At 35.5% G+C, this 14,371-nt stretch overlaps 2 protein-coding genes across 4 annotated transcripts in view; both read left to right on the forward strand.

Annotated features, from left to right (window-relative positions):
- The window catches only part of LOC139132056 (VWFA and cache domain-containing protein 1-like), a 236,752-nt gene that overhangs the window by 111,683 nt on the left and 110,698 nt on the right, over positions 1 to 14,371 (forward strand). The gene's annotated exons all lie outside the window — the stretch shown is intronic.
- The window catches only part of LOC139132078 (arsenite methyltransferase-like), a 47,706-nt gene that overhangs the window by 14,082 nt on the left and 19,253 nt on the right, over positions 1 to 14,371 (forward strand). For all 3 annotated transcript variants that reach the window (XM_070698477.1, XM_070698484.1, XM_070698472.1), the window contains exons 3-4: positions 6,280 to 6,430; positions 8,299 to 8,435. In XM_070698477.1, the coding sequence (XP_070554578.1) occupies positions 6,280 to 6,430; positions 8,299 to 8,435 (288 nt within the window). The remainder of the gene's footprint in view (positions 1 to 6,279; positions 6,431 to 8,298; positions 8,436 to 14,371) is intronic.

A 14,371-nucleotide genomic window follows, 5' to 3' on the forward strand; every position in this document is an offset into this window, starting at 1 on the left:
GCAATGATTTGCGTTGGCACTTCGTTAATTTGCATAAATCCAATACAAAAGAAATTTTCTGTCATAAAATGTATTGAACAATCTATTTCAGCCATTTTGAAGTTTAATTATATTTCTTGAGCATGAAGAAACACCTTTTGTGGTTCAATGTTTTTAAAAGACACTTTGATGATTTTAAGAAATTAAATATGGTTCCAAATTAATGCCCAAATAGCTTCTAAAATAAATAAGGTTATGGTAGAGTTTTTAGGAATAGGAATATCAAGAAAGAACTGTCAAGAGGGCACTGCACCCACCGCACTGTATGTATTTTGCAAATATTCTTCCAATTTTGATTAATTTGTTAACCCAAGATTAAAAATTGGTTAGGTTCACCTTTTAGCTTGGCAAGCAGTCATAAGTTGCATGATGTAGAAGGGTTAACGTATGCAAATGTACACAAATCACCCGAATTCCTGCTTCCCTTTTATACGAATTTCAAGATTTCCAAAGAATATAACTCTGTTCTGGCTGGGTCATATTTCTGAAATTTTCACTTTATGTTTTTAAATGCTATATAACAAAACAACTATTTTGTTTTGCAATAAAATTCTTACATTTTGAATTAGAGGCATTTTTATTTTGCTAACCATGATTTAAGCACTTTTTTGAGTTTCAGTCGTTCAGCCCATGCCATTTTTGAATAAGGACATACTCTTGTTTCAAGTGAAATATTACATTTCGCAAAATAGTTTGTAAGGGTTTCCTTGTCATCTTAGATGAGAAATATTCCTTCGAAAAAAACTGTGTTGGCAATGTGCAGCTCCACATTAAGTCCTTGAACATTTATTTTTAAAATGTAGAAAATATACAATAAATTTACATACAATAACGATCCATTTACGAATAAAAGTTTATTTTAATAGGTGTCTGTGATACCTGAATTCGTTAAAATACCCCATAAATATATTGTATTTTGAAAAGAATGTTAAAGCAAATTTGGTAGACTTACATATATGACTTCCGAACGGATTAAAATACGTATATATGTTGATGTGCGTTTACTATTGAGTTGTAAGAAAGTCATGCAATTTTAATTATTTGTGATTTTTCTAAATATGACAACCGTAAATAATTGTTAGTCATCTAATAATAATCTCTTTCTGAATATAACTTGGATTCATCTGTGTACGGCATTATTTGTGATTTTTATAGGTGCTTTATACTCTGCAGTGTTAAAACATGTAATCTTTAATGTTTACTGTTTTAAAAAAGTCGTGGACAAAATCTTTAGTTTCTAATTTAGACTGAACCCCTTCCTTATGGACGAGTGCATCTTTGGTACATCCCCCTAGACAATAGGCAAGAAGTCATCACATATGACAGCAAAAATACAATGAACACAACAAAGATTATAACAACGCAAAAAATAAAATAATGTGACCAAAAATAACACATGCCACAATACAGACAAATTAAAACTTAGCGCTGAAGCAAACAATGTCAGACTCTTAAAAACTTGATCAACACACAAACTCACAAAAATTGAAAATTGCATGCTTAGCAAAGACTTAAAATTAATTCAAACAACTCATTAGCCCAACAGAATCCAACTGTTACACGATACAAACATGTACATCTGGAAAAAATGACACTTGGAAAAATGACTCAAGATGTACTTCTTTGTATTGTGTAATAGTTGGATTCTGTGTTTGGATTAATTGTAAGTCTTTGCTAAAGCATGCAGTTTTCAGATTTTTTGAGTTTGTGTGTCCAGAAAGTTTTTATGAATCTGACATTGTTTGCAATAGTGCTAAGTTTCAATTTGTGTGTATTACGACACTTTTTATTTCGGTCATATCATTTTTTCTGTTTTTTAGCTTTGTTGTGTTTATTGTATTTTGCTGGTATGTGTGATGACTTCTTGCCTATCATCTAAGGGATTTTATAAAAATGCACCCATCCATAAGAAGGGAGTTCACTCTAAATAAAAACTAAAGATTTTGAACACCCCTTTTTAACAGTAAACATTACAGATTACATGCTTTGACACTGTAGAGTGTTAAACACCCTTACAAATTACGAAAATGCCACACACAGATGAATTCAATGTTATATTAAAAAGAGAATATATCATTCAGAAGACCAACATTCATTAACATTATACAGAAAAATCAAAACTTTTAAAAATGAATGTCCAAGGACTTAACAGTTTCTTCTTGATAGTTTCCTAGTGCTAAAAACTATACCAAAACCGTTATTTATATTAGAAGCTATTAAGCCATGGGGCATTAATATGGCAGCCATATTTAATTTATGCAAATTATCAAAGGGCCTTTGTAAAAATTGAGCCACTAAAAGTGTTTCTTCATACCCAAGAAAAATATTAAAACTTTAAAATCAAAGAAATAGCTTGTTTAATGCGTGGTGTATGACCGACAATGTCCTTTGTAGGAATGTTGGCCACCATATTGGATTTATGCAAATTAACAAATTACCTATGCAAATCATAGCATCTCGAAAATTGTTTGTCATGCCAAAGAAATATACTTTTACTTTAAAATCACTGAAATAGTTTGTTTAATTCGTGGTATATGACCGAAAATGTCTTTTGTGGGAATGTTGGCCGCCATATTGGAATTATGCAAATTAATAAAGTACCTATAAGGAACATTATACCTCCACATAATTCCCTGGGTCAAATTACTAGTGTCAGACTTTGAAATCACTGAAATAGCTTGTTTAACATGTGATATATAGCAAATTATGTTATTTTGTTGGATGGTTGGCCGCCATATTTGATTTATGCAAATTAGGCATATTTCCCAAGGTGGATTCGAGTAAACTTTTAATATGTTGTTCTGGGTACCTCTCTGAAATGCATTCCGAAGAAAAAAATTCTGTTGCAATTTGTGGTGGGTCTAACCCTATTTTGACTGACTAAAACGAGTAGGTTAGGTGGGTGTGGCGCTGCTACTTCTTTGCTCATTGCCAAATTAATGATTTTAGAAAAAAATACATGTATATTGACAACAACTGCACACAATTTGATGAGATTTGCTACAAATGTTGATCACAACAAGATATATCAGCTGTGAAAGATATTAAGGGATGACATAAAGACAACTTAATGAAAATAGTCACCCTGTACTAATTGGTTTCCTTTACAGGCCACCAGATTCTACATCTTTATGGATTGACAATTTTGATATTGCTCTTGATACAGTTATGTCCAGACTTGGTTCAAGTCTGTGATTTGGTGATTTTTGTATTCTGCTTCATGTGAAACGCGCGCGTGAGTGGACGCGATGAGTGAGGTGAACGCTATACAAGGGAGTTTCATCCGGAATCACAGATGCAGACAAGGCAAGATAATTGTTTCCTTTTTACCAGAATATCTCAGACAAGAAACACTGATCAGGGCTCGAAATATTACCTGTCTGCCTGTCCCGGACAAGTGAAATTTGGCCTGGGACAGGTAGTTTTGAAAAGTACTTGTCCAAGTGGACAGGTAGGTTTTTTCAGCCTGCAACCAGTATTTCAACCTATTGACTACAGCAAATATCATAAGTTTAAATTTATATAACAGCGTTTCCATTACAATTTCAAAACTTGCGTACGATTTTACGCAACTTGGTTCTTATTTGCGTAAAATGTATCAACAACTCGTACGGTGTCGGTGGGAATCGGTATCTGAAGTGAGTTGGGCAGTCTTTTCTGTCGAACTTGGGGGTTTCCTTTAATGCGCATGCTCTATTAACAAAAAACAATAACGTGGGGGGCTTCAAGGTATAGTAGCTGAACGCTTGCAATGCCGTGATGCATGTCTCGTATATGATCGTTGAGCAGCCTAATGACTTCATGTTCAAAGTTTCAAAGAAAATACTGTCTGACAATGAAATAGTGTTTTCAAAGGGCCAACAAAAAGCAGATACTGATCAAAGTCCAGCGGGACCTGTCAAGATGCAACCCTACAGAGTGTAAATCGTCACCCGTAAACACTTTCCAAATAACATGCGACCTAATGACCATGATTAACTGTATTGTGTTACCAACAACGTAGACTCGATGGATTCTCGAATTTTTTGCATCTGTAGTGTCATTGTCTATACAGAACTGATTGACACGATGCTTTGTGATGATGAAATACAAGGTTTCATAAAGAGTTGCTGTCTGCTAAAGTCTAAAATGTTGCATCATGATAAATGTCACTTGCAAGCAGGTGCATATGTTCTATTTTTGTCCTGCATTGAACCACGTTGAGGCAATGTAGTGCGAGTCAAGTATGTCCGTGTCAAGGGGCGGCATTTCTCAATGCGTTAGTTTATGCAGTCATGATTTTTTTTGCGTATTTCAGACTATTTTGCATAAAATACGCAGGATTTTGCGTAAACGGAAACGCTGTTACAGTATATACCTTTTACAATTTTGAAAATCATTATTTGGATATTTACCTGTCAGAAAAAAAGTAAAAGAAAATTCGATAATATCTAATCACTGTTTACAGGAGGCAGCCATATTGATTTATCTAAGGTCACGTCTCAAATCTCTTAGATTGGGAGATTCTCAGGGCTATCTCGACACCGCTGTTACGCCAGTTTGCATATGATACAGGCATGAGTTTGTTGAATTGAATTGAAACTAGTATAGTTTCTTAGAATAAATTATGCCATTTTGGACATGAGTTTGTTGAATTGAATTGAAACAGTATAGTTTCTTAGAATAAATTATGCCATTTGGACAGGTACTTTTCTCACTGGGACAGGTACTTTTTATTTGACTTGTCCAGTGGACAGGTGGTTGAAAAAAAGTATTCGAGCCCTGCTGATACTGGTAACTGAATTCAATACTATATTTCCCAACAATAACATAGTGTTTGCACAAACATATTCTGAGTATTTCAACATTCTCTCAGAATAAAACTGAAATGTAGCAAATCACTGAAATCCAACAATTCAGTATTGTCCTTTAATATTGTTCTGGTGGGACCTAGCATCTGAGTTTTTTCATTTTACTTTGGCCCTATCTTTTGGCCTCTTACCACTGTCTCTACACATTTTACACAATGTTCTAACAACACTGTACCTTGATCAGAGTGAAGTTATATACCGTATTCATCATTCAGAAGGCTGTCTTGACTCCACAATAGAAACAGCAAGCTTCAAATGATACTTTAACATCACGCAACCATGTGTTTGTCATTGCCGTAAATTTTATACTTTCGATGCAATTTGCATTCAATCGGATGCACCGTCAATCTGCTGTCACGATCTTGTTGAACAAATCGCCGAACGTACGTAATATCAGGACAAACACTGAATAGCGTCTTTGGAACTAACTGTTGGCCATCACGTCGAATAATGGCGATCAAATTAATACTCATGATGTGCCATGATGTGACATGTACTAGGGAACCTTTACAAACTAGGAAATTTCGGGCCTAATCGACCCACTTTGCGCCGTGATTCGCCAATTCAGACGTCACAACAACGTGTTGGCGGTCAACTATTAAAGTCCAAACACGTCGGAAGTCTCATTCAAAATCCCGTGCCCGCGAAAACCCGACAAAGTGTAGGGCGCCACCAGCGGCAGTACTAAAAATATTTGTAATGCGAAAGTAAGAATTTGCCGCGATCAAAAAAAAAATCCAAATATGCCAAAGTAGAAGCTGCGATTCCAATGAACAATTTATTTTTTCTTCCTGGCCTAACTGCAATATATAATGAAACACGTGAGCATTTTCAGTTCATATCTGGTTCTTCCGAATTATCTTGTGGGTAATGAACCCAGAAGTGAATTAGTTGTTTTGTGTCTAAAAGGTCTCCATATTGCCTTATTTTGATATTTATTTTCGTGGATAACCTCAATAAATTGCTGTTTCTGTGCATAAAGTAATGATAAATGCTTTAATAACATAAACGGTATAAACCTGTATACAGCTGATTAAATTTGGGTGGACTATTCCTTCAAAATGCACATTTGTAGTTTTATGACAATTTTTGTCATTTTAGGTTCATAGGGATGATCAAAATATGATATATTCAATTGATGCCTTTTTTGGTCAAAAAATGTGTTTCTCAAACACTACTCTTATGATAGCTTTTATATTTGTTTTACAGGTTATTAAATATTTAAAACTAAATGTAGTATATCACATAGCATAGTTATTCTCTACATTGCAGTTATTTCGTACATACCACAGCAGAGCGCTGTCAGCTGCTGGGTTACTTGTGTTGATGATGATTTACCGGTATACCTTATGTAGAATTAATTATGGTATTACATATTTTGTTTCTGTAGGTACTATGGCTGTGGGTTAGTTATTCCTGATTGCTTGTCTACCTGCAATGTGTTGGACCTCGGAAGTGGTTCAGGAAGAGATTGCTTTGTTCTTAGCAAATTAGTAGGAAGCACAGGCAAAGTAACTGGAATTGACATGACGGATGAACAGGTTTGATACAAATTATATCAATGTTGTTTGCCCCATCTGTCTGTGGCTCCATTTGTCTGCTTGTCTGTCTGCAGCCATTATGCCATGCCTGGAATGATTTCAATCAAATGTGTTACAACTACAAGGATAATTTACTGTGCATTTGAAGTGGAGACCTACATTTAGGCACGAGTCCCTACCATATGACCTTTACAGAGGTGAAAATGTCGTTACAATATTGTTTTTGGAAATATTAAAAAATATTATAAAACATGCATCTTTTTTGTCCTACATGTATGTTTTATTCGGTAGTCTTCACCTTGTATGCATTTGTCACGATAGTAGATAACGTAACAGATTATGTTAATTTTTAACAAAATGACGGTAGGCCTTGATGTTATTATAATGGGGTTAACACTTTCGCTGCGTAATTAATTTTTATACATGCATTCCTGTGCGTAGTTTTGTAAGGCCAGGAAGAAAAAATAAATTGTTCATCGGAATCGCCGCTTCTACTTTGGCATATTTGGATTTTTTTTTTTGATCGCGGCAAATTCTTACTTCCGCATTACAAATATCTTTAGTACTGCCGCTGGTGGCGCCCTACACTTTGTCGGGTTTGCGCGAGCACGGGATTTTGAATGAGACTTCCGAAGAAATTCTCACCGGTGAGAATGGAAATTCTCACTAAGTACAGCGAGAAGTGAAATTCACTGGCGAGAATCATCAAGACTCGCCTTTCGGAGTCTTTATGATTCTCGCCAATGAACGGTGAGTCTTGATGATTCTCGCCAGTGAATTTCAATTCTCGCTGTACTTAGTGAGAATTTCCATTCTCACCGGTGAGAATTTGTTCTCACACTTGATATTCGCCAAGGAGTGCATTTCTCACGAATCTCCAGTGGAGATTAAAATTTTCTCACCGACAGCGGTGAGAATAAGAACAGATTCTCACCGATTGCGAGAAAGTGTCAGTTTCTCGCTCTAGTCACGCACTTTTTCCCTATAGTGGATGTATCTACGGCGATATGTGTGTCAAGGGAAAAATCAAAGTCTGTAAGACAAAACATTGTGGTCCAGGATGGTGACACTGGTGACACACCGCTGTGCCTACCACAAGCGTACACTGTGTGTGTCATCAAACGGAGTCTTTCGGGCTTGCCAAGGTTGTAAACTTGTGATATTTTAAAAAACCACGACATCTCTAAAAATAAGATCTACTGTTCGATTGCGTCATTGCATTTAGTTCATAAATATACTTTTAAATAGTCTAAGTAACTCAAAATACTATGGCTATCCGTCACTAGCGCTGTGAAATCTATATCTGCCGATGGCTGACTTGCCTTGGCATCAGTCAAGCTTGAGACAATGATTGACACGTTCATGTGACCGAATCCTTATATCTGATTGGTGGATATACCATTCGATGTATCAAAATTTCTACTTGGTCGGATTTATGAACAAATGTACCGGTATGCCTCTAAACATTTGCACATCTCCTGGGTGACAGGCTGCTTTACTCATTAAATGAAAGTAATCCACATAAATAAAACACAAAATGGTGACAGAAATCATGCAATTTGTTACAATAATTTTGATCCATCCACATCAAAAGAAAAATAATAGGACTGTTCTTGTGATTAATATATAATCCCATGGAATTTTTCTCTGTTTGACATCATCATATACGAGTGTTTTTTGCAGAGCCGCACAACTTTGAGCTGAACACTCGTATACGATTACATCACACAGAGAAAAATACCATGGGAATATTATATAAATCTAGATACCAAATATATATACTTGTAAGTGTGTTCAATGGATAGTAAGGGAAACAAACAAATGAAGGTCACAGATAGCAAATAAACATTTTCTTCTTTAATGCACAGCTAGAGATTGCCAGGAAATACATTGATTATCATCAAGAAAAATTTGGATACACTGAGAGCAATGTGGTGTTTCTCAAGGGGTTCATTGAACAGCTGGGTGAAGCAGGACTGCAAGACAATACCTTTGATATAATTGTGTAAGTAGTCATTACAGTCACTTCTACATTGCAGCTTTATTAGTCCCCACGGACACCGTCCGGGGGGGGACTTATAGATTTGGTCATGTCCGTGCATCCGTGCGTGCGTGTGTCCGTTCACACAGATATCTCAGACATGCCCTGGTCAATTTCTTTCAAGCTTTGCACAAGGATAGTACGCTACCCCATACAGATGCACATCGATTTGTTTCACAATGCCATCAAATTTGGCCGTGTAAGAGGACTTTTTAGTTTACACCTCCATAGACTCCCATGTACGGTATAAGGCAGTTCTCCGTAGACTCCCATGTATAAGGCAGTCCATAGACTCCCATGTATAAGGCAGTTCTCCATAGACTCCCATGTATAAGGCCAAGAAATATAAAAATTTAGTTTCTCATCGTATTCATATTGTAAAAAGGATGCAGTGACACAGGTTTTAGTCCCCACGGATGAAGTCCAGGGGGCTTATATAGATGCAGTCATGTCCGTCCGTTCATCCATCCATTCGTCCATCAGTCCACGCAGATATCTCAGATATTTTAACAAAATGTCACGTGACCTCGGTGACCTTTGACCTCAAATATACATATTTGTCCATCACTCAGTAACCACAAGTGCTACACCCTTCATTATGGTATGATGGACACCTTATGACGCCACATATTGTACCTCATTAATTATGCACATATCTAATTTTGAGTGAGCCAATAGAGCTAGAGGTCTGATTTTTGGTATATAGGGATAACTTAGCAATACAATTTTTTTGACAAAATGTCACGTGACCTTGGTGACCTTGACCTCAAATATACATATTTGTCCATTACTCAGTAACCACAAGTGCTACACCCTTCATGTATGGTATGATGAGACACCTTATGAAGCCACATATTGTACCTCATTAATTATCAGCATATCTAATTTTGAGCGAGCCAATAGAGCTAGAGGTCTGATTTTTGGCATATAGGGATTAATTAGCAATATGATTTTTTAGTCCCACGGACACTGTCCGGGGGGACTTATAGGTTTGGTCATGTCCGTGCGTGCGTGCGTGCGTGCGTGCGTCCGTCCGTCCGTTCACGCAGATATCTCAGAGATGCAAGAAGCAATTCATTCAAACTTGGTACAAGTATTACTTCATATGTCATACAGATGCATGTCGATTTGTTTTGTGATACAATCAAATATGGCCGCCTGGCGGCCATTTATTATGATTTTTTCATGTACAGAGCCATAACTCAGACATGTTTCAACAATTTATTCAAAGTTGGTACAAGGAGATTGACCAATGTCATAAATATGCACTGTTAATTTGTTTTGTGATACGATCCAATATGGCTGCTGTGCGGCCATTTGTTATGATTTTTTCATGTACAAAGCCATAACTCAGGCATATTTCAACCAATTTTAATCAAAGTTGGTACAAGGACATTGACCTATGTTCATACATATGCACATTGATTTGTTTTGTGATACGATCCATTATGGCCACCGTGTGGCCATTTTATTACGATTTTTCATGTCCTGAACTACAACTCAGACATGTATCAAGCGAATTATTCAAAAGTATTTTATCACAGACCTAATGAAGAGGACTCTATCCTCTCTGAGGACCTGTAATCAAAGTACCCATTAACAAGTGGGGACTGTGTCATCAACGATGACTTGTTGGTATATAGGGATAACTATAGGATAGAAGTTTTTTGACAAAATGTCATGTGACCTCGATGACCTTTTACCTAAAATATACATTTATGTTATACGTTTATGTCAATAAATAAGTAACCACAAGTGCTATGTCCTTTATATTTAGTAGGATGGGAGACCTTATGACAACACACGTTTTACCTCATTAATTATGCACATATCTAATTCTAGGGAAGCGAATAGAGCTAGAGGTCTGATTTTTGGCATATAGGGATAAATTAGCCATACAATTTTTTTTTTCAAAATGTCACGTGACCTCTATGACCTTTGACCTTGATTATACATATATATGCATAATTCAGTAACCACAAATTCTATACCCTCCAATTTTGATAGGATATTAGACCTAAGATGTCACATCTTGTACCTCATTTATTATGTGCATATGTATTTCATGGCTGGCCAATACAGCTAGAGGTCTGATCTTTTTTCCCGATTTAGAACCATAACATGCCCATGTGTTTCAAATTGGGAACAACAACATAGACCTATGTGCCCATAGATCTCAACATATACACCCCAGTGATACTTCTTAATGACCACATTTCCCTGCCCCATCAAGACTAATACTCCTATTACAAGTGCGGACTATGTCATTGTCAATGACTTGTTTCTTATTTAGTGCATTACATATTTAAATATTTCAATGCACTTTACATTAGTTCCGGACTGTTAATTCTTATTTCTGAATTATTTACCTTGTTTCCACACTGAACTACGGTATCTTCACACAGTTTATACTTTAGCTTAGAATTTTTTTTGATCGATATACCGTATTTAATCATCTTTTGGGTTCTTTGGGTCCATATCCCACCTCATGCCCCTACATCATCAACTATTTGCCAACAACTCCATGCCAACAACCAATTACCTGACCTGGCCATGCATTAGAGAAGGTACAGCGTCATTGACGGTAATTTTTCAAAGTTGGAGAACATTGACCTATCATGTCATAAATATGCATGTCTATAGGTTTCACAGTCCAATGCAATATAATGGCTGCCTGGTGGCCATTTTTTGCTCATGTGTTCACATGCGTGAGCATATGTCGCAGCGATGTCTGTCTGTCTGTCTGTGTGCTCGATATCTCAAAAATGCCTCATCAGATCAGAATCAAATCTGGTACATAGATTCAGTTTGCACATGGCAAGAACTGGTTAGTTTTTGGTGGGTGTGGCCTGCTTACTTTTTGCTCATTTGCATAATTAATGATTTTAGAAAAAAAACGGATATATCAGTACATTGAGATGATTGCACATAATTTGATGAGATTTGCTACAAATGTTGATCACACCAAGATATATAAGCTGTGAAAGATATTAAAGGTTGACATGACAGATAATTGCTAATTTGCATATTTAATGAATCTTTCCTAATTAGGGACATATATATCTGAAATGGCATGATTAATATTAAGGAAAACTTTTGAAACTATTGATTTATATTTAAATTGACCAAAATTGAGAACGATTGCTCATAATTTGATGAGATTTGCTACAAATGTTGATCACACCAAGATATATAAGCTGTTAAAGATATTAAGGGGTGACAGGAAAGATAATGGATAATTTGCATATTTAACGAGCTGTCCTAATTAGGGACATACCGGTATATCTAAATTGACCAGATCAAAATTGACGAAATTTGGTACGTATATTGAAGATACTATGATTTAACATTATTGAAAGTCATCAAGCATTTTTACTTCATCAAACTCCCAATTTGCATATTTAATGAATTTTTGTTATTATGGATATACCGGTATGTTTGACTTGACTTGACCAAAGGTAATGAAACTTGCTATATACATTAAGGTACTATGATATAACATTTTTGAAAGTCATTAAGCATTTTAACTTTAGCCAATTCCTTATTTGCATATTTAATAAATTCAATGTACCGGGTACATAGTAAGTCTCATCAACCTGGTCAAGTCAATTCAAATATATATATATATATATATATATATATATATATATATATATATATATATATATATATATATATATATATATATATATATATATATATATATATATATATATATATATATATATATATATATATTATATCTATATATATATATATATATATATATATATAATATATATATTTGAATTGACCAAAGTTGATGAAACTTACTATATATATATATATATATATATATTATATAGATATATATATATATATATATATATATATATTATATATATTATATATAATATATTTGAATTGACTTGACCAAAGTTGACGAAACTTACTGTGTACATTGAATATACTATAAAACAACGTTATTGAAAGTCATTAAGTTTTTTTACTTCAGCTTATTCCTAATTTGCATATTTAATGAACTTTTCTAATTAGGGATATTTATCTTTATTGAATAGACCAAAGTTGAAGAAACTTGCTATGTACACTAAAGATACTATGATACAACATTATTGACAGGCATTAAACATTTTTACTTTAGCCAATTCCTAATTTGCATATTTAATAAACCTTCCTAATTGGGGATATATACTGGGATTTACTTGATTAAAGTTGGCAAACATGCTATATACATGGATGGAACCAGGCTAAAACAATATTGAAAGTCAGTTAATTTATAATTTCCATATCTAATGAGCTTCCACAGTTTGGCATATATAGCTTGAAGGACTTGACCAAAGGCAATTACACTTGGCATATAGAGTGTTGATACAATGACAGCAGTCAAAGAAATTTAGTATCTTTATTTCAGCTAATTACATATTTGTATAGTTAATGACCTTTAGAATTAATCTGTGGTGCAATATTGTTCATTATTTTGATTATAACACTTTCAGTGAAGTTGCAAACATGTGACAAAAGTTTAAATTTACACACAACTGCAATATATAATGAAACGTGAGCTTTTTCAATTCTTATCTGGTCTTACTAACTGACGCGATTTCTTCCGTTCATTAATTAGCTCAACATTGATTAGCTCAACATACAGTGTACCAAGGGGCTTGATGCTTGTTAGTCCACGCGGACGTAGTCGGGCGTGGACTTATAGATTGTGTACTGTCTGTCAATATCCGTCCGTCCGTCAGCAGCCGTTTCTCTGTTATCCCTGAGCCAATATTTTTCAAACTGTGTGTAAGGATAAAGTACTGTGGCATACATATGCCTGTCAATTTATTTCATGATACGATTCAATACAGCGGCCTGGCAGCCATTTTGTTGCAAGTTTTTCATGTTTTTGAGCCAATAACTCAACTATCCCTGAGACGATTTGGTTCAATATTGGTACACAGATAAAGTTCTATGGCATATGTATGCACATCAATTTATTTTGCGATATGGTCCAATATGGCCACCTGGCAGCCATTTATTGCGATTTTTTAGCTTCTCGTCTAAGCTATTAGAATTGAAAACCAGTGTAAGTCCTGTCAACTTCTTCTGTCGAGATCCGTTGACGTCATGCCATTGTGATGGGTCAAATCATAAACTGGTGGGGGTGTTCATGGTTTGGGTGGAGGTGTAGGAGAACCATTTTAAGGTGTGACAAAAGTCAAAAGGGACTTAGCCACAGTGTTTAGCCTCAACTATCCCTGAACAGATTGCATTCAAATTTGCCACACAGTCATTGTACCGTATTGTAGTGTGCATGTGCATCACAATTAATGGTGCGAGCGAGGAATGTGTCATCAGCTATGACTTGTTGATAAAAACTTTGGTAACAGGAGGAGCAAGGTTGTCGATCGCAGCACAAAGTAAATAATTGTAGTTTTCAGCCATAGGAGTAGCACTCTCATCATCTGAAGGCAATATTGATAGTGAAAGCGATTGCTTTTCCTTAACCCTTTCACCCCCAGTTCCCTGTATACAGGTCCAACTTTACCATAGAAAACAATGGATTTGGGACAAACCATGGTGGTGAAAGGGTTAAGGCTGTCTAAATTCACATTTCAAAGTTTTTTGATGTACACATAATTGTAGATGATGGCAGTGCATTTGACATGATGCTGAAGTGGAGAGATACGTGATCCTAAAACTAGCAGCCAGTCGTTTGTGATTGTACAAATAAAAGTGCGACGATCTGGTGATGACAATTTTTTAAGGTCCAAAGTGTGTCCTTTGTCATGGGTGGTAATCTGGACATGTTGTTCTAGTCCAAACAAGTTTAGACAGTCAACGAAGTTCAGGGGATCACGATCGTGACGGTTATCAACATGGATGATAAAATGCACAACATACTGCCTATC

Source organism: Ptychodera flava, chromosome 1 (genome assembly GCF_041260155.1).
Source record: "Ptychodera flava strain L36383 chromosome 1, AS_Pfla_20210202, whole genome shotgun sequence".
Lineage (NCBI taxonomy): Eukaryota > Metazoa > Hemichordata > Enteropneusta > Ptychoderidae > Ptychodera > Ptychodera flava.